General features: G+C 51.6%; 1 protein-coding gene across 5 annotated transcripts in view; it reads right to left on the reverse strand.

Moving 5' to 3' along the window:
* KLHL25 (kelch like family member 25) overlaps nt 1–18695 on the reverse strand; it is a 50406-nt gene extending 31711 nt beyond the window's left edge. For 2 of the 5 annotated variants that reach the window (XM_018066442.1, XM_018066441.1), the window contains exon 1: nt 18552–18695. Coding sequence is in view for 2 of the 5 variants with exons in the window: in XM_018066439.1 (XP_017921928.1) it covers nt 3299–3305 (7 nt within the window). In the remaining 3 variants the exon portion in view is untranslated. Of the gene's footprint in view, nt 1–819; nt 865–3298; nt 3393–18551 lie in introns of those variants that run through there. The other 3 variants (XM_018066443.1, XM_018066439.1, XM_018066440.1) reach the window with 3 other exon arrangements.

The following is a 26047-nucleotide window of genomic DNA, read 5'->3' on the forward strand; positions in this document are numbered from 1 at the left end:
TGTGGATGGACACCAGCCCCACCGGGGTGGGTGGGCTGTCCCCGGAGGAAGGGTCTGGGTGGCACGCTGCCCTGGCATTTCCCGGGCAACAGGCTTTCTTCCCAGAAAAGGCAGAGGACAGGAGGTAAGGGGTCAAGGCCTGTGAAAGGCTGCTGAAAAATGAAGCAACACCTGTTGCAAAGAATCAGCGGGGAATTTGGTTGGGAAGGGAGCCAGATGGAGCGCCTGACTACCATGTACCCACACTGTGCTGGGCATCTTACATGAAGATCTCATCCTCATAGCCAAGCCTGACAAGGTGATGACTCGGTTTTAATCAAGATGGGCTGGGCTGTGCTGCAACAACCCACAGCCCCGAGTCTCAGTGGTGCTGGGGGCAGAAATATTCCTTGCTCATGTGACGTGCTCTGTGGGTCAGCTGGTGGTGGGGGCGAGGGGGCGGAGAGTGGTCTTCTCATCAATGTCACTCCCGGCCACCCAAATGACACCATATCACCAGTCACCGTGCCACGGGGAAGGGAGAGAAAGCTCTGGCAAGTGTGACACTGGTGCTTGGCTTATAAGGACACACATCACTTCTGCCCCCGTTTCACTGGCCAAAACTAGGCTTCCTAGGTGGCGGTAGTGGTAAAAGAACCCACCAGCCAATACAGGAGACTTTAAGAGACCTGGGTTCGATTCCAAGGTTGGGAAGATGCTCTGGAGGAGGAAATAGCAACCCACTCCAGTATTTTTGCCTGGAGAGCTACAGTTCATGGGGTCGCAGAGAGTCAGACACGCCCCAAATGACTTAGCACACAGTCACGTGGCTTCACTCACCTAGAAGAGCATCAGAGGTGGGATCCTACATACGGCCTCTCAGTTCTGTAATTTACAAATAAGGAAACGGCAGCTCAGAGACGAATGGCGATGCCAACAGTACTACTACCAATAAACCACAGTGATGAGCACCGACTATGTACTAGGCTCTGTACCGAGCGCTTTGGACAGGCTGGGCCACTGGGCAAGATGTGGAATGACGCCCTGAAATGACTGCCACACGTCCAGCCCAGCAGATGCAGCCACGGATGGCTGGCGCCCCCTGCTTCTGCCCAAGACCTCCTCCACTGGGTGTGAGCTCCACCAACCAAGTGAGGCAGGCCCACAGGCACACCCCAGAGCTCAGTCATTGTTACTGAAAAGACAACACAAAATACAAAAGATGAAGATCCCCAGGAATCACAGCCCCAACACAGACGTCCTCATGGGGGTGAGGCAGTCAGCAGGTGGAGGGAGGGAACACTGTCCTAAGGAGGCAGCCACTGGCTCTTGGAGGACAGAAAACACTCTTACGTGTTTCGGGTACAAAGCACAGACACACGTACCGAACACAGACATACAGCGTTAGTCACCAGGTCATGTCTGACTCTCTGCGACCCCGTGGACTGCAGCCCTCCAGGCTCCTCTGCCCATGAGATTCTCCAGGCAAGAATGCTGGAGTGGGTTGCACACCCTCCTCCAGGGGAATCTTCCTGACCCAGGGATCAAACTCTCCTGCACTGCAGACAGATTCTTTACTGTCTGAGCCACCAGGGAAGGTTAAGTATATCCATAGAGTATACCTGGTATTAAAATTTATGCAGGGGAAGAGCAGGGTTGAATGCAATTAGGAATAAAAGGTCCAAAATGGTTTATGGTAGGGAAGTGATTAAGGCTGAGAAATACTGAAAAGAGTAACTATTTTCACTTTGCCTTCTTATTCTCAGCCTTTATTCCCAAACATTTTACACTGTTGCAGTTACAGACCACTATTCTACATTGTTTTACCCACTCACATAGTTGGCATGCTCCATTCATCACTGAACACAGATTGACTGGGGCCTCCTGCATGCAAACACTGGATGAACCCGTGCAGTCTCTCTGCCTGGCTGTAATGTTTAATGTCTGCGCAGTAGAGAACCACCCTGACTCATTCATTCATCCATAGTTTTGGATTTGTATCCAACAAACGTCTTTGTGCTATGGTGTGCCTGGTCACTCAGTTACATCCGGCTCTTTGGCGACCCCACGGATTGTAGCTCACCAGGTTCCTCTGTCCACAAGATTTCCCAGGCAAGAATACTGGAGTGGGTAGCCATTCCCTTCTCCAGGGGATCTTCCCAAACCAGGGATCGAACCCGAGTTTCCTGCACTGTGGCCAGATTCTTTCCATCTGAGAAACCAGGGAAGCCCCCTCCCCCACTGCCTTTGCTTGCAGTGAACTGTGAATTACGCTCCTCTCTTGAGGGCTTTCCTGACAGCTCAGTTAGTAAAGAATCCTCCTGCAATGCAGGAGACCCCGGTTGGATTCCTGGGTCGGGAAGATCCCCTGGAGAAGGGATCGGCAACCCACTCCAGAATTCTTGGGCTTCCCTGGTGGCTCAGCTGCTAAAGAATCCAGCTGCAATGCAGGAGACCTGGGTTCAATCCCTGGGTTGGGAAGATCCCCTGGAGAAGGGAAAGGCTACCCACTCCTGTATCCTGCCTGGAGAATTCCATGGACTGTATAGTCCATGGGGTCACAAAGAGTCGGACGTGACTGAGCAACTTTCACTTTGAGATAAAAATCTTTGGAGGATTATTATAGACGTTTGATGTCAGATTGTCCTAGCAGCTCTGTTTACCCTGCCTCATGAAAGCAACTTGGCAACAAAGAGGCTTCTTTCAGCTTAGACAGGGATGGCTCAGATGCCTCCACATTCGGTGGGGCAGAGAGAAGCTGCCACCTGAGCTCCACTGCTGTGTCCTGCTGCTCCTCAGCTCGGTGGGGCACCCCAGACCATCTCTGGCCCTGAGACTGGGGGTCTGCAAGCCCAGCTGTTGCTGCAAACAGGAGCAGGGCCAATGAAACGGACATCCCGGCTCTCAGAGGGGACAAAGAGCTCGGCGCTCAGGTTCGCCCATCTGTTGAAATCGCTTGCTTCCTTTCAGTTATCCAGAGCAAGAGAGAGAGGAGAAACAAAGCTAGGGGGCAGAGAACAGCCCCCGTGCAAAGCACACATTGCCACCCAGTCCCGGGTTCCTCCTTTGCCAGCAGGGCTGGCTAGGCCCTTGGCAAACAGAGGTGGTGCAGGGGCTGGGGACAGGGAGGGAGGCTGTCTCTCTTCCTGTCTGCCCCCCTGAAAGATCTGCAGCGGCCCACAGATGGAGTCATTAAGAGCACTCTGGCCTAGATATCACTTTCAGCAAGCCACCTGGAGTGACAGCCTGGGAGGAAAATGAACATACAGAAAAGGCCAGAAGAGAGGAAAAAAAAAATAGTCAAGCACCAGCCACTTACTGGTCATGAGCTGCTTTCTCTCGGTGTTCCAGAAGCTTCTTCTAGTTCAGGCTGGCAGTGTCAAACCAGAATGAGAAGGTGCCTCAAGTGTCAAAGCCCAGGATACAGCTCTGGGTCTCCCCTCCCATGGGGAGGGCGGAGGGCAGGGGCGTGTGGCCAGACAGCGCTTTGGCAAGATGTTTCAAAAGGACAGAAGCACGTGCCCTCTGCCCCAGCCTCTCCACACCCAGGACTCCTGCCCTCTGTTGCCTTTTGGCTACAAGCAAAAGATTGCAAACGCCTTGATGTTTATGGGTGAGAGGCCCAGTTAAAGAAACAGTGGTTCATTCATACAGTGGAGTACTACAGGACTGCATTATATATATATACACACACACGCACACAATAAACTGGCTTTCTCTGCTAAAATGAGAAGCGCTGTGAATAGGAGGCTGTCTCTTACATCTGTTAAAAACCGACTACCTAGTCACTCACACAGACCCGTAGTACACACACACCTGCTGGGTTTGCACAGACTGTCTCAGTAGGCTGAGCAAGAAAGCCAGTTGACAGTAGGTACTGCTGGTGAGAACGGAGAGGAGACTGTCTTCACCTCACAACCCCAAGAACCTGCCGGATGCTATGCCAGACCCAGGGTCACTTTTTGTTTTTAACCCTGCTGTGAGCGAGTGTTTCTGCCAAGCCCTGTACAAGCCTTCTTTCACTGTATTCTTATGGCACCTTTTCGAGGCCATCATTGTCCCCATTACACAGATGGGAAAACTGAGGCTCAGAGAAGTTAAGAAATGTGCACATGTCCTCAGTACCCAGAGCTGTTTTGCTCCAGAGTCCCTGCTCACACAGGGCACCCAGTATGGCACACTGTGATGACCTAGACGGGTGGAATGGGAGAGGCAAGGGAGGCTCAAGAGGAAGGGGATATATATATATATATATTAAATTGTGACTGATTTGGGTTGCTGTGTGGCAGAAACCAATACAACATTGTAAAGCAATTTTCCTCCAATTAAAAAATAACAAAGAAATAATAAAAGAAAAACCCTAATGAACTTTTGGGCCAAACTAATATCTTTTTCAGCAAAGAAAGGACTAAGGTTTTAATGTGAAATTTTAGTCTTGAGAAGTTAGCAGGCTTAAAGAATTGGAAAGTTAGCTTCCAAAACATCATAACTGTTTCTGCGCTATACTAAGTCCATTTAATAATACATTTGTATCTATACAATATTCATGAAAAGTGGAAATGTTAGTTGCTCGGTCGGGTCCAACTCTTTGCGACCCAATGGACTGTAGCCCAGCCCTGTCCCTGGAATTCTCCAGGCAAGAATACTGGAGTGGGTAGCCATTCCCTTCTTCAGGGGATGTTCCCAACCCAGGGATCGAACCCGGCTCTCCCACACTGTAGGTGGATTCTCTTATCATCTAAGCCGCCAGGAAACTGCTGTACACAAATCACTGCTCAGTAACCAGCAGCACTGTCTTCTCTGTATTTATCCAAGGGAAATGAAACCATGTTCACTCAAAAACCTGTATACAAAGTATTACAGCAGCTTTATTCTAGATTATTAAAACTTGGGAAAAAAACAAACAAACCAAAAAACCCACCAAAAAAAACCCCAAAGCCCCTGCTCAAATGGCACCTCATGGGCTGTTGAGAAAGAAGAAACTTCCTGGCTGCCAAGGCCGGGTGTGCCTGACCAGGAAATGCTGTTTTTAATGAAAAGCACTTGATTTCTCAAGTGCCTCGCTGCCACTTGGCAAACCTGAGCCCTCCTTCCTGGGCTTCCGGAGAGGAGGCAGGGTGAGGATGTGCGCTCGCAGTTGGCCAGGCCCCAGGCCACCCTGAAGAATGCGTGATACATCTGACGGTAATGTGAGGGCACAGATCTGGCCTGCGTTAACAGGCTCTCTCTTGGGCGTCTGCCTTCCTCTCTGCCTGGGGAGCAGGGACTTCGGTCTGGGCCTCCCTGCTGGCCACCACTGCCAGCAAAGCCACCTGTCCTGCAAAGCTTATGCCAGGTATTCAGACATTCAGTGCCTCAGCTTCTACATCTGTAAAATGGGTGTGAAGATAATCACACCAACCTCGCAGGATCCCTGAGGGACTGAAGGGGAAACAGATGAACAGAGCTGGGTGCTGGGTTCATGTCCGGCCCCCAGCTCGTAGGGGTTTTGCCTTGTACAGCTATTCTCAAATGGTTTGGTCTCAGGGTCTTTTCACAACTTCAAAGTGACTAAGGGCCCTAAGGAGCTTCTGTTATGTGGTTCAATCTATTGATATTTATTACATACAAAATTAAAATTGAGACAAAATTGAAATGTATACTAGTTAACTGAAAAATAATAATAAACTTGCTATATGTTAGCATAAATAAGTTGTTTTTCATAAATCTAATTTCAAAAAATTTTTTTATTAACAGATTCTCTATCTGCTTCTGCATCCAATTTACTGTTAAAGTGCTTTTTTTTTAATTGAAATATAGTTGATTTACAATCTGGTACTAATTTCAGGTGTTCAAAGTGACTGTTACATATATAAATATTAGATTATTTCCTATTACAAGATACTGAAAGTAGTTCCCAGTGCTATTCAGTAAATCCTCATTGCTTACTTTACATATAGTAGTATGTATCTTGGAGAAGGCAATGGCATCCCACTCTAGTACTCTTGCCTAGAAAATCCCATGGATGGAGGAGCCTAGTAGGCTACAGTCCATGGGGTCGCTAAGAGTTGGACACGACTGAGTGACTTCACTTTCACTTTTCACTTTCATGCACTGGAGAAGGAAATGGCAACCCACTCCAGTGTTCTTGCCTTGAGAATCCCAGGGACGGGGGAGCCTGGTAGGGGTTGCACAGAGTCGGACAAGACTTAGCAGCAGCAGCAGCAGTATGTATCTATGAATCCCATACTCCTAAACATTGTAAAATATTTTCATTGAAGACCAGAAGAAAATACAGCCTCACCTGGACAGGGATTTGGTAACGGGAGGAGATTTTAAGAACCTCTCCAGATTACTGTGGATATTCCTCTTTGACAAAACGCTAAGACTTGTTGAGCAGCACTTGCTCTGCGGCCTGTGGGATCTTCTCAGAACAGAAGTCGAACCCGTATCTCCCGCATTGGCAAACGGATTCTTTACCACTGAGCCACCAGGGCATCCTGAACAGCAGTTTCTTAAGGATCAACTGCAGTGTGGGACCTGAGCCGCGTGGTGAACATACATACTCTGACCTTCCCATCTTCCAGTCTGTCTTGCACCCTGGCTCATTCACCCATGCGTGATTTGGTAGCTTCGTGCAATGGTTACTTGGAAAACATTGGTTCACGGGGTTTTGCACTTGGAGAGAATGGGTGAAAAAGGCAAATAATATCTGGATGTTACTATGAAAACAGCTTTGATGCCATGGACCCCAACAGATTCCCAGGGACTTTCTAGCACCATGCTGTGAGAAGCAGAACTTCCTCACCCTCCACGTGAACCATGTTTTTAAAATAAGAACTCGGAAAAAGAAACTGCCATGGAAAGTGCTGGGCAGTGACAGGGCAATCACCTGCTCGGAGGGGCTCCTGAGAGCTCCTCCCCGGCGTGCGGGCACCGGGCACACCAGAGCCGCCCTCTGATCCCCACTTGCCAGCCTCCCCTCGTGGCACTCAGGCCCCTCTGCTCCTCCCTCCATCACCAGATGCTGTCTTCTCACCACAGGACCCCTCATTTCCCCCCAAATAACAGTCCTTGGCGGTTTGCAGAGGGCAGGGCCTGAGACAGCAAACTACAGGGGCTGGGCGTGGGCTGCTGCCCTTGGGCTTCGCAGCTGATAATTCTTGGTCTCTTGAAATTACACATGTAATGTGTATTTATAGCCAAATACATGGGTGCCCAGAAATTGCAACTCATTCATAGATACATTTTTAGCATATCGTTTGGCCCCACCAAGTTCCATTAAATCCTGCTTCCCAGGTCCCTTGTGTGGCTAGTTTTTCCAGAAACAAGGGGAGGGCTTGGCCACTGTAGGCTGGGCTCCCCCTCTCCTGGCACTCCGGTGCCAGACACTTGGTTCTGGACCACCTGCTCAAAAGCCTTCAAGGAGGCTCTGACGTCCAAGCCTCATTCACTCTGTTCCCCAGCCCCTCGCCCCCGACACTTGCTGGGGCACACGCTGGACTTTCAAGCTCTCTCCTCCCCCGTCTTCCTGCTCAAGCCCCACTCCCTCTCTCCGTAAGGCTCCTGGACTTGACATCTGTCTGGCGTGTACAGGACGTTGGACATAGTATTAGGTCAGCCAAAAAGTTCACTCAGGTTTTTCCATTCCATCCTTCAGAAAAACCCAGACAAATGTTTTAACCAACCCAACAGATACCTTACAAGTAACTTCTGGGCACCTGCGAGCTGCTGGGCCCTGGGCTGCACCAGGAGCAGAGCAGAGAGTCAGGAGAGCAGTTTTCGTCTGGTCCCCTGCGATCAGGGCTTCCCCAGGGGCGCAGCAGTAGAGACTCCCTCTGCCAGTGTGGAAGCCCCAGGTTCAACCCCTGGGGCAGGAAGATGGCCTGGAGAAGGAAATGGCAACCCGCTCTAGTATTCTTGCCTGGAGAATCCCATGGACAGAGGAGCCTGGTGGGTTGCGGTCCACGGGGCTGCAAAGAGCCGGACACGACCTACTGACTAAACAACAGTATTTCCTGCAATTAACGCTCTATTTGGCCTAGGCGGCAGCGCTGTGACCGTGCTTCTCCAGCAACACCTGTTCCTTCAGAGAATCGTGTGCTCTGCCTTTATTTTTATCTCCAACTCACTGAGGACGGTATTCTGTGTCTTCTTTGCTGCCTGGAGTACATCAGATGTTCAGTAATACTGCTGAGCAGGGAAGAAGATGAACCACAAATACCCACTGCAATAAGGTTCAAAAATATCCAAGCGAGTGGCCGTCAGTATCTGCTGTGCTAACCTGAAGTATGATAGGCATGTTTCACACTTCAGTATTTTAAAGGTTGGATGGGAAAGAGCAACCTTCCTCTGTGTTCTAAAGGGTGTTCTACCAATCACAGGACTTAAACCTGAGATGCTGGCCGCAAGCACCTGATGGGGTGGTGAGGTGCTAAAGCCCTGATTTCGAATCCCAGCGCTGCTGTTTCTACCCGTATGACTGGCCCAAGGTCCTTACATTCTCTGAGCCTCAGTATTTCCATCTGGAAAATGGGGGGGGGGTGAGAAATAACTGTTCCTATATCAACAGCTTTCCTGAGAATTAAATGAGATAGCCTAGGGTCTTCCCTGGTGGTTCAGTGGTTGGGAGTCTGCCCTGCAATGCAGGGGATAAGGGCTTGATCCCTGCTTGGGGAACTAAGATCCCATGCGCCACAGGGAAAGACCACACACCACAACTAAGATCCAACACAGCCAAATAAATAAAAGACAGCCCATGTAAAGAGCACAGTGAGACACAAGAGCACAGTGAGACACACAAAATTCATTCCATTCAAGAGAACAGAAGTTACTAAGGCTGCTGCTATCGTAACCCCTGTTGGCAGGAGCCCTTAGCAGAAAAATTCAAAGATGACTCTCTCCACCCCTGTGACCATGTTACCAACATGGCAAAGTGAGTTGCAGACATAACTGATGATGTTACTAACTAATCAGGAGTCCTTAAAATAGAGAGATGCTCTGGGTGGCCCTGACTTAATCTCATGAGTCCTCTAAAGCAGAGTCTTCTCCAGCTGACTGCAGAAGTGGACGTCAGAGATCTGAAGCAGGGAAGGACCTGAGGGTGCTGCTGGCCTGGAGGTGGGGTGGAGTGAAAGGGTATCTGGCATGGAGTTAAGGAGCCCACTTACTGACAGCCAGGGAGGAGAGGGACCTCAGTCCTACAACCACCAGGAACTTGATTCTCCCAACAACCTGAATGAGCCTAGAAGCAGAATCTCCCTCCCACCCCCAACCCAGGGCCTCAGGATAAAAGCCCAGTCCAGCTGGCACTTGACCCTGGACTTGTGACAGTCTAAGTGGAGAGTTCAGTTGACTCAGCCCAAGCTCCTGACCCAGAGAACTGTGAGCTAACAGACAGGTACTGTCTAAGCCACTAAGTTAGTACTCATCTGTTAGGCAGCAACAGAAGCTAACATAAGCCCTGCCTGTCCTCTAGCCATAACACATATACATTAAAAACATCAGGTGGGGACTTCCCTGCTGGTCCAGTGACTAAGACTCAGCTCCCAATCTAGGGGGCTTGGGTTTGCTCCCTGGTCAGGGAGCTAGGTCCCACATGCTGCAACTAAGATTTCTCCTGCTGCATCTAAACGTCCTGCATGCCACAGCAAAGACTGAAGATCCCGTGTGCCACAACTGAGGCCTGGTACAAATAAATACATATTTTAAAAAATCAGGTGCTGTCCAACTTGGACAACTGGCACTTTCTGCGTCCTTACTGCTACACGGGTGATGCAGGGTCTGTCTAACTTCTACCCCTAGCACTCAGCAGTGTGGCTATCACGTGGTAGGTTCTAAATAATTTCATTTGATAAGACTTCAACTTCCCGGGCAGTCAGGAACAGAATGGCTTACAGCTGTCCAGGCTGGCTTGACCACCGTAAGACCCATCACAAGGTCAAGGTGCCCCAATCAGGGCACCAAGCTGGGCAAATCCCAGGAAAGGTCTCTTTCTGGCCTGGAGGAAAAACCCCAGACACTGCAGGCAGTTCAGAGGAAGTCACCCAGCACCCAGGGTAGGTATGTGTCCACAGGCAAATGAGGCTCACTTTACACATGCACGGACCGTGCTGCGGTCCCAGCCTCGAGCTGTGGTAGCCTCCCAGGGCTCAGCTGACCAGCCAAACCCTGACATTTTGCTTGTATTGTAATTGTACCTTCCTGTAAAAAGTCCTAGTTGGAGCGGTAAAAATAGCAACTGCAACTTCCTGCGACACGGACAGGCCAGTCCATTCTACTGCCTGAAACTGAAACCTGGGGACTCCATCTGACTCTGACTCCACAAAGCCCCTCTGAGCTGGGCTGGGCATGCAGTGAGGGGGCACCTAGCCAGAAAACCCTGCCCTGCCCTGCCCCCACTGACGGCCAGCTCCTGCGTGAGATGCTCCCCTCACTCCCTCCGTGAAAAAAAACAGCCCAGTAACTGCAAAAAGATCTCCCCTGGTGGCTCAGTGGTAAGGAACCTGTCTGCCAATTCAAGAGACGCAAGTTTGATCCCTGAGCCTGGGAGAGCCTCTGGAAGAGGAGATGGCAACCCACTCCCTTATTCCTGCCTGGGAAATCCCACGGACAGAGGATCCAGCCGGCTACAGTCCATGGGGCAGCAGAAGAGATGGGCATGACTTGGTGACTGAACAACAACAAATACAGGCAGAAACACGTCTGCAGCCATGGTCGCCGCCTGCCCTCCTCCTGCTCACTGGCTGCAGAGCTAAAAAGGCAGGACGCCTCCTGACCAGGGCCCTCTGGGAGAGCCACTGCCCCCTCGTTCATATGCTGTCATGCTTCCCAGTTCATCTTCCTGTCCGCGGCCCTGCAGCCGTCCCAACCAGGTCAGGCTGAAGCCTTCATCAGGCCTGAGGTCCCATACTGCTGCAGGGGAACTGTAGCCAAGCCTGGATGCTGCTTGCTCCCCAAAACAGGGGCTCACCATGTCATAGTCCACTTGGGGAAGGACAGGAGAGCCTGCCTGTATGTCCCCAGGCTCCTGAATCCCAGTGGAGATGAATTTCTCCAGGGACTCCTGTCCACCAGGTTCCCTACCTCCCCCACTATGGGGCCAGAGGCCCCAGGTCCCATCTTTCCTTCAACAGGCCCCACAGTTTCCCGCCTGTTTCCACATCAAGTACAAAAGCTCTTGGGTCAATCTTTTGCTTATTTTAAAGCCTTCCGTTAAAGGAAAACAGACAAGGACTCCCAAAGTAATAAACATGGCAATCCACAAAGTTCTAGGAGCCCCAGCCTTTGGCCTCCAGAAATAGTGACAGACTTTATTTTCTTGGGCTTCAAAATCACTGCAGATGGTGACAGCAGCCACGAAATTAAAAGATGCTTCCTCCTTGGAAGAAAAGCTATGACAAATCTAGACAGCATATTAAAAAGCAGAGATGTCACTTTGCCAACAAAGGTCCGTAGAGTCAAAGCTATGATCTTTCCAGTAGTCATGTACGGATGTGAGAGTTGAACTATAAAGAAAGCTGAGCGCCAAGAACTGATGCTTTGGAACTGCGGTGTTGGAGAAGACTCTTGAGAGTCCCTTGGACTGCAAGGAGATCAAACCTGTCAATCCTCAAGGAAATCAATCCTGGATATTCACTGGAAGGACTGATGGTGAAGCTGAAGCTCCAATACTTTGGCCACCTGATGCAAAGAGCTGACTCACTGGAAAAGACCCTGATGCTAGGGAAGATTGAAGGCAGGAGGAGAAGGGGACGGCAGAAGATGAGACGGTTGGATGGCATCACCGACTCGATGGACATGAGTTTGAGTAAGCTCAAGGAGACAGTGAAGGACAGGGAAGCCTGGCGTGCTGTAGTCCATGGGGTCTCGCAAAGAGTCAGGCACGACTTAGTGACTGAACAAAAGATAAAGGAGGGGTCAGTCTGTGGTTATCAATGCCCCTTTCTGAGCCTTTCCCTGGACCAGCTAGAGAATTTTCTCTACCCTCCTGGGCTGGATGAGGCCTCCTCCATCTCAGGGATGCAAGGCAGACGTCCCACCTAAAGCCACCCGGCCCCTCCCCTGGACACACTAGCTGCTTAGAAACACTCACATCCGTTCAGATGTTCCAGGCTCCAGATAGTCGCCTTTCACTAGTAAAACCCATGATGTCTGCAGAGCTTTTCAGCATAAAATGAACTTTCCGGAATGTTTCCCCATGCACAACACGGAGCAGCCTGGCAGGGGGCAGGGATTAAAAGGGCCTCATTTCACAGATGACCACGCAGGGTGAAGGCTGAGTCCCCAGCCGTGGTCAGGAGACCAGCGAGAGGCAGAGCCAGCACTCGCTAGACCTTGATCTTCTGGAAAAAACAATGATGGATTACAAAAAAACTGGAAGCCTGAATAAACTGGATCACTTTTTTTTTTAAAGGAATATGAGATCATTGTTACCAATCACATTAGCTAAACGGGAAAATGTAGATAACAGCAAGTATGGGTGGAGAGGTGGGCTCCCAGACACCATCAGTAGGACAGTAAACTGGCTTATTAGTCTTTGCAAAAAGCATTTAGTTTGGACAACGAAAATTTAAAGACCAGGAAGATACATGATCAAGACGTACATGAATTCATGGCTTGTATGGAGGGTTTAAAAAAAAATCGGACACAAGTCAAAAGTGCCCTGTTAGGAGACTAAAAGAAAAAAAAAAGATAGCGCTTTGGCCATGCTGTGGAATATTATGCAGCTGTGAAAAGGGAACAAGATCCACCCACACACTAAGTGATAGACACTGGAATACTGAGTGTGATCCAAATTACATAAGGACAAAATCTGTATAAGAAAAGGGGGACGAGAAGGCTATGCCCCAAACTGAAGATAGATACCAAGGACCAGGCTGCTTTCACAGCAGGTTCCACGTCTTCTAATACTGTTTGTTGATAAAGGAATCCACCAATGTATGATTAACATTAAAGATAATAACACATCTTAAAATGAACATGTTTTCTTGGCCTTTGTACAAATCAGAAAAGCAGCTTCTCTTTGGGTCTCGTCTCAGACCCCTCTCCAGCACACGATGTTCACAGCCTGTTCATTTGTTTGATACCCTCTTCTTCAGATCCTCCCAAGGCTGCATCTTGCTGTCCTGGAGGTCTCGGCTCAACGTTGTCAGCCTAGAGGAGCTTTCTTTAGGCTCCCTGGTCTAAGCGGATGCCCCACCTCGATCCTTTTCCTCACGCTGCCACCCCACCCCACCCACCTCCTGCAGCCCAACCTAAGCTCTATTTATTTATCTATCTGTTGCTTGCCTCCTCCAGTTGAATGGGGGCTCCAGGATGGTGAGGACCTTGCCTTGTTCTCTGCTGAGCCGCAGAGCCTGGCAGAAAACAGCTTGCAAAAAAACACTCATTGGGGACTTCCCTGGTGGTCCCATGATTAAGAATCGGCCTGCTAACGAAGGGGACACAGGTTTGATCCCTGATCGGGGAAGATCCCCCATGCCACGGAGCAACTGAGCCCAAGAGCTGCAAGTACTGAGCCTGTGCACCGAGAGCCCATGCCCTGCAAAAGAGAAGCTACCACAGCAACGAGCTGAGCACCGCAACTAGAGTCATCCCCACTCTAACTAGAGAAAGCCTGTGTGCAGCAGCAAAGGCCCGGCACAGCCAAAAGTAGACAGAATTTTAAAAATTCACTGGCCACGTGACGAATCGGGACACCAACGACAGTCCGTTTCCTTGTGTGTCCTGTGGCTTCGTCACATCACTCAGAGCCTAGCGCTGAGCCATAACCACCCGGCTAGTTGTCTGTCTCCCAAGCCAGAGGGTGAGCGGAATTCCAAGGACAACCCTCTTTAAAGCTGACTTTCCCTTCCCAGTTTCTAGTCTGGGGTGAGCCATTCAGAAGGTGCTAAATACATGCTCGCTGCCTGAATGGAGCTGTACCTCTTGCTTTATCCGATTTCCAAAGCTGCAAACAACACAGGAGCTCACTGGTGGATTAAGGGACTTGCTGCCCGGGGTCCCGCAAGCCCAGCCAGGACACAGCAGGACTTGAACACTGGATGGAGGGTACAATCACCATAGCTTTTCAGAAAAAAAGCTCTCCCGTCTCTCGGCCCTCACCCCAGCCCAGATGAAGCGGACAAGTCTGACCTGGCCAACTGCAAACCTGGCAGGCAGCTAGTCCAGGAGTTTGAAGGGGCCGCGCCTTCCTTATCTTAACTAGGAGATCAATTCTGGTCAGCCCACGTTGATCTGTGGTCGGCCTCTCCTTCAAGGAGTAGGCAGAAACCCAGCCAGGCTCTCAGTTTCCACCCTATCCCTTGCATGCTACTCTGAGGGGCGGCCGCCAGTCGGAGGCGCCTTCCCGGCAGACAGAAGTGGGTGGGGAGCCACACCGTAGCCAATGTGGGCCTCCCTCTGGCGGTGTCTGACACAGTTCTCCCACGGCCCTGCTCAGCCCCCGCAGCCCTCCTCCTCGCATGAGGAGCCATCAGGCTGGCCTTGCAGGCACCTCCTTGGCAAAGTGTGGGGAGCATGGTGTCCTCCTCTGTGCCCCCAGACTCCCTGGTGATCCCACTAGCTCCTGGGAGCTCTGTCCCGCTTTTCTTTGGGAGGTGTCCCCTGAGAATGCCCAGGGGACATTCCCAGGGGACATCTCCCAGGCTAGATCTCACTCCATCTGTTCCAGAGTGGAGGGAGCAACTTCAGTTCTCCCACACCTGCTGCCCTTCACCCCTGGGCCCTAGACTCCAAGGGGCCAGAGGCAGGGAATAGCCCTGTCCCTCTGGAGTTATCGGCAAAGTCTGACTCAGTTTCCACTCACCCAGAAAGAAAAGGAAGTGGGGCGCTTGCCCTCACTTCACTCTACAGATGGAAAAAATGAGGGCCCAGAGAAGGAAGGTGACATGCCCAAAGGCCCAGCACCCATCGTCAGTGGCAGAGCTGGGAACCAGGATGCCAGGCTCCTGCCTTCTAATTCAGCTCCCTCCACTCTACCAGCTGCCCCTCGCCCCTCCTGCCCAGGAGAGCTATGCAAGTAACTCGTGCCTTATAAAACGACGTGATACCAAAACTCTTTTTTGAGATTTAGCAGCAAGATATTTAACAGAAACACTGTACAGAAGAGCATCCACACAATTTGCAGAAGAGCAAATTGAGGCCCAGGGAGGTAAGCAGACCTACGGGAAGTTACACAGCCAAGCAGGGGCAGGGCAGGACCCCCAGGCCCCACCATCAGGGCTTTATCTGCCGACACCTTCCAGGGGCGAGGGTTCCAGTTGCGAGATGGCCGGTGAAGAGGTGGCCTTGGTCTCGGTCACATTGAAACAAGGTGAGGCCCAAAGACCCTCTTCTAAACTCTGTCCAGCCCAGGGGTGCAGGAGACGATAGTGGGGAAAGGAATGGCTTGGGAGATCGTTGCGTATTTGCAGAAAATGCAGTGGAATTTCCCAGCTTAACTTGGTTTCTGAGACGACAGAGCTGGCACTTCTAAAAACAGGCTGATGAGCCACACGCGCCTACCGTTTTTCATCCAAAAGGGTAGTGACAGGACTGGGAAGGAAAGGTTTACCAGTAAGAAAGAAGAGAGCCTCCTGGCACTAAAAGGAGGGGGCCCCAGGAGAAGGTCGGGTTCAAAGAGCCCATGCTCTTCTCCCCCCTCCCCAATCTGGTGCTGAAGAGACTTCATAACAGGGAGCCCTCCCAGCCCTGAGTCCCCCCTCTGGCCTCCAGCCCCACATGCCCCCTTCCCTGCTCCTAATGAACAGCTGAGGGACCCGGAGTCAGGCTGGCCAGGTGAGCACCTGAAGTTGACAGGTATCAGCTTCAGCTAATCGGGGTGGGAGGACAGTGTGGCTCAGGGGCCCGGGGATCCCGGAAAGGGACTGGAGCCTGCTGGGAGGCGGGACTGACTCCATCACCTGCAGACAGACCCAGGTTCCTAAGGGGAAAGGCCTGCTGGGAGGTGGTGTAAAAAGCTGTGGACACACACTCCCCATTGCTGCCCCCGGGCCCCAGATGTCTGGGAAAACTAAGTGTTTTCTGGCTGGGAAAACGCTTCAACAGCCTGGGCTGCCTAAGGCAATTCAATTATGAAATTTACCACATTAGATGAAAACCAGCATCTCAATCAGCCAATTCATTTGTGTCTGGTCACCCTGTTTTCTCGTGCCAGACCTGCTGGCCTTTCACGGGCCACACCCACACTGAGGCCTCGTCGGTCCAGAGCTACTAAGGGCTCAGGGGACGGGCTGGTCTTGGGGGTTCGTGGGGTGGGACCTCCCAGGATTCTCTGCGCAGAGAGGCTGCATCCAGAAGCGCCCCCCTCATCTTCCTGGGGGACTCCTGGGCCAGACCACCACAGTCCCAGGTGAACCTTTCCACTGCCTCCCACCTGCCTGCTCTCTGCCCTCAACCTGCGCCGGCCTGGAGGCTGGCAATGAAGCGGCCTCTGGGAGAAGTGTGAATGGGTCCGGGGAGGCGGTAGCCCAGGACCTGCCTTTCTCATCTTTACCCAACCAGAGCATCCTCTCTCCAGGAAGCCTTCGCCACCTGTGCTCCCCTCCTGTGCCCCCCTTAGATCCCCTTGCTATCTCTGTCACTGGGGGTACCGTGGGCACCTCCTAACCCCATGTGGCAGCACATCCTGGTCCAAGGGGGCTCCCGGAAGGTGTGGGCTCAATCAAGCCCCTTCAAACATCAATTAACACATGAATGAACACACCACCCACTAAAGGACACTCCCTCTGATGCCCCTAGCCCATCACAGTGAGAGATGGAAAGAGCCAAGCCTCCTTTCCCTGCAGCCCAGCAAGTCCAAGGCCCGGGTAATGTGGTCTTTCTTCCTGCTCTCCTCTCCCACATGGAGAGCCTGCAGGTCTAAGATGCTATTGAGGGGCATCAGGCTGCAGAAACCGCCTCCAAAGGGGAGTGTGCAACTAGCCCCCAGCTCCTCTCTGGGCACTGCAAACATAAAACCAGCTGCAGCCCCAGGACCAAGGTGTCTACCATTAACTACCTTCCTTTTAACAACCTCCGCGGAGTCACTTCCTGACAAAGGGAATGACTCAAGGTGGAGACAGCTGCCCGGCCTGTAAGAAGACTGACTCGTCATCCTCAAAGGCAGGTCTTGGGGATTCGAGGCCCCCATGTTAAGAATACCAAACCTGCCCCCTGGTTGGGGTGGGCTTTGGGTCCTGCTCCTCCCAGTCCTCAAATGTAAGCCTTCAGCAACATCCTGGAGCAACCAGAACAGCACCTGGGCTCAAGGAGCATCAGATCCATCTGTGAATGGGGCGACTGAGGCCCTGGGTCCGAAAGGGCTTGACCCCAAGTCACAGTCACTGGAGTCTGGCTCATGACAAGCCGCTGGGGTTGCCGCCTCCTCTCCCACGGCCACCGGCAGCTTCCCTCCCTCCAGCACGCCGCCAGAGTGAAACCAAAAGGCCTAGACACCTGGCCTTCTCCGCCCTGAATCACCAGGGAGGGCCAAAGCTCAGGGAGCCTTGACCCAGCCCCAAAGCAACCCAGCAGGAACAAGAGCCGCTGCATTAAACCTGCGGGGGTCCTGGGTTGATCCCCACTACAACCCCTTTGTCAAGGTCTCTATAAAGATTCCTCTGCTCAAAGAGAGCAGAAATCAGTTTGGCGGGGGCGGCTTTGAAACAGCAGCACAGAAGTGTAGGGTGCCCCTGAGGGGCACGGACTCCCAACCTAAAGATCCCTCAAGCAACCACAAGGGGGAAAAGGAGTGAGGTGTGCCCAGGTGCAGCGAGGTCCCGGAGCCCGGGCGGAATGGGGTGAACCAGACAGCCGGGCCAAAGGAGGCTCGCTCTGCACCCGCTAGGGTGGCGGCCACCCCGGGAGGCGGGACTTCGGGCGGGTGTCCATTCCTCGGCGGCTCCAAGCTCTCAGCACAGGACGAGGGGCCCTGTCAGGTGGGACGCAAGCGGGGCCCGGCTGGCGTGGACGATCTTTCCCGTGGGGAAGCCCCTCGGCTGTCTCTGCACGAGGCAGGCAGCCATCTGGCCCCTCGGCGTCAAGTGCGCGGGGACTACCTCGCAGAGCCCGGGCCGTTCACATCCTCAAAGACAGGCAGCCTCCTCTTTCCAGGATCGATAGTAATTTTTTAAAAAGAGAGTCTGCGGACTCAATGAATCAAGCACTCCCGGGGGGTGGGGGGTGGGGGAAAGAGTTGCAGCTCCCGCGCGCAACATCCTATTTGTAAAACAATTCATTCCGTCGCTCTGAGCTTTCAAGCAAATAACCTCGCCGGGTCCCCAGGCACGCACGAGGCCGGAGGAGCGGAGCTGGGAGGGGTGCTTCTCTCCAGACCTCCACTCCCCACCATTGTCCCCGGCCCCGAGACCCCGTGGTGCACTAGGGGGTTCCGGGGGTTCGAGCCCCGGGGCGCTGTTCCCCAGGCAGGCGGGCCCGCGAGGCTCGCTCTGCCCGTTGGCGCGGGAGGAGGGGGTTGGTGCCCACACGGCGGGGCGCGCAGGACCCGGCACCCCCGGTCCCGGGGCGGGGTGGGTGGTGACAAGTGCCACCGCCGGGGCCGCAAGCGCAGCTACACCGACTCTCGTCCCCAACCCGGCCCCGGTACTCACCGCTCGGGGCTGCTCCGCCCGCCGCGCTCAGAGGCCGCCCCCCCGGCCGCGCGCGCGCGAGGTCCCTCAAGCCCTCGCCGCTGCCGCTCCCCTCCCCCGGCTCCCAAACGCCGCGGAGCGCGCCGCCGCTTTGCGGTTCAGCCCCGGCGCCGCCAACAAACTAGTTTCTCCGGCCTTCCCGCCCCGCCTCCCGACCCTCAGCCAATTAGAGGCGGCGCCTCTGTGACGGACGGGCAGTCGAGCCCGTAGCTAAGCCCTCCGGGGGAGAAAGGGGTGGGCGCCGGGCCGCGCCGGCTCCGTGAGGGGGCGGGGCAGGCAGAGGAAAAGGACTTCGACCAGATTCTTAAAGGGGCAGGCACCGGCCCGCCCCGGCGGCCGGCCGAAGTTGGTGAACAAAACCGACGGGTGTTCCGGGGCTCTCCTAAGGAGCGAGCTTTGTGGACTGCGAATACATCTTCTCTGCCTGCTCTTCGGAGACATACTTTTAGTCATGAAAGCGTTAAACAAACGTTTCTCTTTTATGCTGAGCTTGCCTCAGTGTTTGAGATTTTCTTCAGCCACTGAACCCCGTCTGTACTTGGAATAAGTATTTTTCAGGGTACTTCAGATCTCCCAGTTCTCCTCGTTTCTCACCGAGTTCCTTTTGTAAGCTGACCGGCAGGCATTCATTCATTCATCCGTTCATTAATTCACTCCACAAACATTTGCTGGATGCCTGAGCGATGAGCTAGGCTCAGAGTGGGGGCGGGGGGGGGCGGGGGCGGGAATTATAATTTCTCCTTCTTGCTTCCTGGGTTTGCACCTCTTTAGGCTGCTGTGTATCCAGCTTCTTCACCTGTAAAGTGGCGGGTTAAAAAGTCCTCGTAGGGTTATTTGAGGAATGAAAAGAAACAAACTATAACAAAATTAAGTGCACAAAAAAATGTCCTTTCGTTCCGCCCTCTCACTGAAAATGGATCATTCAGGTATGTCACTTAAGGATACCAAAAGCTCTGGTGACGTCCAGAAAATGCGTTGTAAGAGCCACGCATGGGGTGGGGAGAATTCCCAGGAAGCAGAGTTCACACGGACGGGAAGCACAAGGAAGTTTATGGCGGAGGGAGGGAGATTGCACAAAAGATTTGGGTGAGGGGTGGAATTTGACTGGTAGACACTGGGAAGGAGACCCCAAGGGCGGGAAGCCATTTAGATTGAACAGAAGAGATTCCAGGCTTCAAAAGCTGTTAGAGGACAGGGGGAGACACAAGGCATTGTGGGACAGAAGCCTTACGGTGTAGAGCAAAGGGTTTGAATCCCGGCTCTACTCTCAAGAGCTGCTGAGGACTAGAGACAGAGTGCTCAGGCTTTCTGAGTGGTGGATTCTTATTGGTGAAAGGAAGATTCTAGAACCTATTGTGCAGGGTTATTTGTAAACAGATGAGAGCACACGTGCAATGGGCCTGGTACTCAGTGCTCAGTATATCACAGATTTCGGCTTCCCAGGTGGTGCAGTGGTAAAGAATCCAGATGCCAATGCAGGAGACAAGAGAAACTCGGGGTCTATCCCTGGGTAGGGAAAACCCCCGGAGGAGGAAATGACAGCCCACTCCAGTATTTTTGCCTGGAGAATCCTACGGACGGAGAAACCTGGTAGGCTACAGTCCATGGGGTCAGGAAGAGTCAGACATGCCTGAGCAACTGCGCAGTTACAGCACATATGTGTAATAGGGTTACGTCTCCATTGGGCCTCGATCTGGAGATAGGTCAGACACAAAAGTTCTGATAGTCAAGAGCAGTCTTGGCCAGAGGTAAGAAGTTAGCCAAGTGTGTGTTAAGGTGCCTTCCAAGGGGAAAAAGAGGCATCAAAATAGCTGGTCCATTAAAGAAATGACACAGATCACATTTGTAGTTTTAGCCTCCTGCCAATTTTCTAGAGCTTGTGTCTTTATATAATTGTCAGTTGGATGAAGCTCCACATACCAAATTGATTCTTAGCAAGTTCATAACCATTGCTTATTATTCCATCGAGGTTCTCTGTGAAATTATAAGTGCAACCATCTAAAATCTGGTCCACATTATCATTTTTCTCCCCCCTCCTCAACTCCAAGCTCAAATTAGGTACTGGAATAAATTAAATGTAGGCACTGGGACAAAAATCAGACCAAGAACACGTGTTGAGTCATTGCATTTAGATATGATTTGAAAGGAGCTGAGAAGATGGAACTTGCTCTGCCATCTGTCTCAGTCCTCACTGCAGACCCCGGAGCACACCCACCAGCACAGCCCCTACCAGCCAATGCTGTTATGACCCAAGTAACAGAGGTGTACTCATTAGTCCACTCGACTGCACACGGAGTCCTGGGAGACCAGGGGCCGTGACAAACTCTGCAGACAACTTGGTTCCTCACACAAGTGGCCCACATAGTTTAGAAATACTGTGAATAAATCTCATGTCAGAATGGAATTTTGCTACAGTATAACAGAAAACCTAAAATAACTGTGAATTTTAAACAGATAGAAGTTTGTTTCTTTCTTAACTTAATCTAAAGTTAAGTAATCTATGACGCATTGCCAGCTCCACAGTTATGAGGATTATGGGCTCCTGTACTTCCATTCCGCCATCCTCAATGCTTGGTTTCCATTTGCTGAGCCCTCATGATTCAGGATGGCTGCTGGAGCTCCGACTGTCACATCTATCTTTCAGACAGCAGGAAGGAATAAGAGTAGAAGAGCAGGTGTGTGCCTCCCAACCGCATTAGCTCCATTGAAGTGAAGTGAAGTGAAGTCGCTCAGTCGTGTCCAACTCTTTACAACCCCATGGACTGTAGCCTACCAGGCTCCTCTGTCCATGAGATTTTCCAGGCAAGAGTCCTGGAGTGGATTGCCATTTCCTTCTCCAGGGGATCTTCCCAACCCAGGGATTGAACCCCGGTCTCCTGCATTGTGGACAGACGCTTTACCATCTGAGCCACCAGGGCAGTCCAACTCCATTGAAGCAGGCTGCAAAAGTCCCACGTGAGGCTTCCATTTACATTTTATGTAGACCCTTATATGGATACACTGCCTCTCCAAGCAGAGTCATGGTTCTTTTATCAAGAAAAAGGGAACAAATTCTTGGTGTCAGCCAACAGTCTTGGCTCACACCTCTTTTCCTGACCTGGCAATGCCACCTGTCCAGTATTCCAGTAGTTCTTAGAAATTCTGAGATGATGTGCAGAATTCAATACATATTTGTGAACAAAAGGCTAAACTCTTGGTTCTTCCACCTTACTGGATGATAGTCTGGTGATAGTCTCCTCTGGTGATTCCTCCTCACTTCCCAGATGTCCAAATAATTGGAGTGCTTGGGAAGTGAGTGAAGACAGACAAAACCTCTTCCCTAAATATGCTCAGATCTATGTGATTTCATCCAGGGCCATGCCTTATATTCACATAAACACTGGCAGCTCTTGAATCTGTCATCCCACCAAACTTCTCCAGGAACTTCAGGCCTACAGGGGCATCTGCTTACTCAATGGCTGGGCTTGGATTCTAGGGACACCTCAGCTTGGCACGCCCCCTCCCCCATGAGCTCCTGATGCATTACCTTGCAAAAACCATTTTGCTCCTTCAGGGGGCTTCCCCATCACAGGAAAAGACAATTCAATCTTTTGCTCCATTGAAAAATCTTGACACCATTCTGTTTTACCCCACCTCTAAATCTGTGTCCAATCTGAGCAATTCCTACCACTTTTTCTGCCAGGCTTATCCAAACCACCATCATCTCTCCTCTCCTGAGCCATCTCAGCAGCCCCCCAAAGCATCTTCCATCTCTGCTCCCTAGAGTCCATTCTCAACATAGCAGCTGGAGGGGGCTTTTTATTTATCTTTTTAAACAGGTATACTAGCATATATGGGCTCCTCAGTGGCTCAGATGGTAAAGAATCCACCTGCAATGCAGGAGACCTGGGTTTGATCTCTGGGTCGAGAAGATCCCTTGAAGAAGGGAATGGCCACCCATTCCAGTATTCTTGCCTGGGAAATCTCTTGGACAGAGGAGCCTGGTAAGCTACAGTCCATGGGGTTGCAAAGAGTTGGACAAGGTAGAGCGAATAAGTGAGAGAGAGCTTGACGGACAAGCAGCCATGGCCCCCGGAACTGGCCCTGCATGCACAGCTAGGCTGTGCTGTTTTCCAGTTGAAGGTAAATAATTTGCCAGAACATCACCATCAGACAAGGTCTCTCTGTGACCGCACTGGGTCAAGACAAAAACAAGACCATAATCACATCTGAACACTGAAAACATGAGCACCATCCAAGCCACAAAATACTCAAATCTGTGTCTCCTGGTAAATCGGACTGACCTCTGTTTCTTTATGGCTTACAGCTTTGGCCTCCACCTGGTCTCCTTCCTCTTAGATGAGGTTTACTAAGGTACACCATCATGGACTCATCACTGCTTTCTGACAGCACACAATCCAGATCAATGCCTCTACTTCCCTGGGCTCTCTCCCAAACTACCCAGCCAAAGCCCAAATCCTACTCTAGGTTCCACCTAACACCCTTGGGCCGAGATGCCCTCCGTTCTCCCATGGTATGTGGGCTCCCTCACTGCAACAAGTAATAGACTCAACTTGTTTATCTACAGGTATTCCTGATTGACCATGCAAACACACAGATACTGGCAGTACCGCCCCTCGACACATACACACTTTACTTGGCATGGGGGTATCTAACTAGCTGCCTGCTCTCCCAGGATGCAAACTCCCTGAGAACAAGGGTTTGTATCGCTGCTCCATTTCTAGGCCTGAAGAGTGCCTGCCTACAGTAGGCTCTCCATACATCTGTACTGAATGAATTCAGAATGAATTGAATGTAGCTTTAGCAGCAGTATTAGCCACCATTAAGTCAGTAGTTGCTGATCTCAGTGTTGGATAAATTCAATCAGGCCTTGCATTTTTGGTCAAGCTCCCCCAGAATGGAACTCCTGGTCAGGTGGGCCCCACCTAGGGCAAGGCTGTGGCAAGAGATGGCTTTGTCAGCTTTGGTTCCCAAGGGAGGGGCCAGGAGGGAATGACGGCCCTTCTAGGGGAGCAGCAGGGATCAAGGTCACTGATGAGTCATCATTTCAGCTCTGGGAGTACAAAGGAGCTGGGCAGGGCTGGAGCTGGCAGGACAGAGGCTACGGGAGGCGGGACAGTGTCCTGCCCTCACTGGTGGCAGTGTGGGAAGGCATGAAGAAGAAGGACTCTGGGTTTCCTGTTCCTTCCAACCCAAGATGCTGTAGCCATTTGGCAATCTCCATTCAGCACTGCCCATAAAGCCCACAAAATTGATGCTTTTGAACTGTGGTACTGGAGAAAACTCTTGAGAGTCCCTTGAACTGCAAGGAAATCAAACCAGTCAATCCTAAAGGAAAACAACTGTGAATATTCATTGGAAGGACTGATGCTGAAGCTGAAACTCCAATACTTTGGCCACCTGATGCAAAGAGGTGACCCACTGGAAAAGACCCTGATGCTGGGAAACACTGAAGGCAGGAGAAGAAGGGGGTGACAGAGGATGAGATGGTTGGATGACATCACTGTCTCATGGACATGAGTCTGAGCAAGCTCAGGGAGTTGGTGATGGACAGGGAAGCCTGGCAGGCTGCAGTTCATGGGGTCGCAAAGAGTCGGACACGACTGAGCAACTGAACAACAAATGAACCCCATTTCTCACAGGCACTCTCCCCACACTGCCAGAAAAGCCCCTGTTACTTAACAGAGTGGGACACTCGAGCTTTTGTATCAAGCAGTGCATCCTGGCAGTGTGGGAAGGGCAAAGGGAGGAATGCCTTTGGTCAGGGGGCACATGCAGAGACACTAGGGAAGAGGTGCAGACATCCAGGGACCAGCAAAGGAGAAGACAGGCCGAGGGGCTGGGAATGAACCAAAGGAAGGAAGATAAGAGAACATTTCAGAACAAACGCCTCCTTTGAGAAATGTTGGCTGGGGCCTTAAACCCACTCCCTTCCTTCTCAAAAACCAAAGGCAAAACACAGTATGGAACAATGGTTCATAAACAACTGTTGAAGATGCAAGACAGTGTGCAGAGCGTGCTATCTCTGGGCCTGAAGTGGGAGGAATCAGAGAGGGCACTTGTCCATGCATGGATGCAAATGAAGATGCTCTGGGAGGACTTGGAAAAACGAGCCCAGTGGGTGAGGAGGGGAGGTGGGGCTGGTGTGGGGTAGACGTGTTGACAGTCCTGGAGTTTGATTTCTGAGCCGTGGGAATCTATCGCGTCTCCAAAAATATCATTTAAAAGCTAGTCATGGGCTTCGAAATGAAATAGAGCCACGTGTTTCTATGCTCAGATTAGGATGGGAGAAAAAGTGGTAGTCACTCAGTCATGTCCAATGCCTTGTGACCCTATAGACTATAGACCTCCAGACTCCTCTGTCCATGGGCTCCTCCAGGCAAGAATACCGGAGTGGGTTGCCATGCCCTCCTCCAGGGGATCTTTCCAGCCCAGTGATAGAGCCTGGGTCTTCATCATTGCAGGCAGATTCTTTGCCATCTGAGCCACCAGGGAAGCCCCAGGATGGGAGAAGAAGGGTAAAGGACATTTGTACTCTAGGTATATGGCCTGGAATCAGGTTTTCTTTGTATGATAAAGAATCATGTTTAACAAGAAGGGAGAAAGAAAAGGGAGGGAGGGAAGGAAAAACAGCATTTGGAGACTGCAGACTCACCTGGGCTTGTATCCCGGCTCTGCAACTTATTGTGTGACCATAAGCAGGATATTTTGCCTCATCTGAGCCTCAGACTCTCCACCAATAAAGTGGGAATAGTACTGCTAGCACCGCTTCTAGCTCCTATTACAGCAAGGGTTCTTGCTGTGCCATGCCATGCTAAGTCGCTTCAGTTGTGTCCAATTCTTTGTGACCCTACGGACTGTAGCCCACCAGGCTTCTCTGTCCGTGGGATTGTCCAGGCAAGAATACTGGAGTGGGTTGCCATTTCCTCCTCTAGGGGATCTTCCCGACCCAGGGATTGAACCCACGTCTCCTGTGGCTCCCACATTGTAGGCAGATTCTTTACTAATGAGCCAGACGGGAAGCACACGTAGGGTACTTAAAAAGGTTCAATTAAGAAGAAAAGAGCACCTAGCCCAGAGTCTTGGACCTAATAAACTATAAATGATTAACAGCTGGGATTTGTCAAATGCTGAGCAATGTTTGTGGGTGACTTACCCTAAGTACTGAATCAATTGTAATTTTCATTCAGGAATACTAAACTCTGCAGGTGGTCTCTGGTGACTCCCCAGCTGGATAGGTGGGAGCCCTGCACCTCTCACTGGCCACCCATGAAAATCTATTCCAATTAGGGGTGTGATCCCTCCCGGTTATTTGGATGGGGGCCTTCCACCCCTCAGGACCTCTCTCAAACATGCACAAAAGCAGTGCAGGGTGTGGCCAGGACTGGACTGCAGGATTCCTGAGTCTGGCTCCAGAAAAGTTTCTCCAGGAAAACAGCCAGCGTGCCCTGTGGGAT

The sequence above is a fragment of the Capra hircus genome, chromosome 21, assembly GCF_001704415.2.
Source record: "Capra hircus breed San Clemente chromosome 21, ASM170441v1, whole genome shotgun sequence".
NCBI lineage: Eukaryota > Metazoa > Chordata > Mammalia > Artiodactyla > Bovidae > Capra > Capra hircus.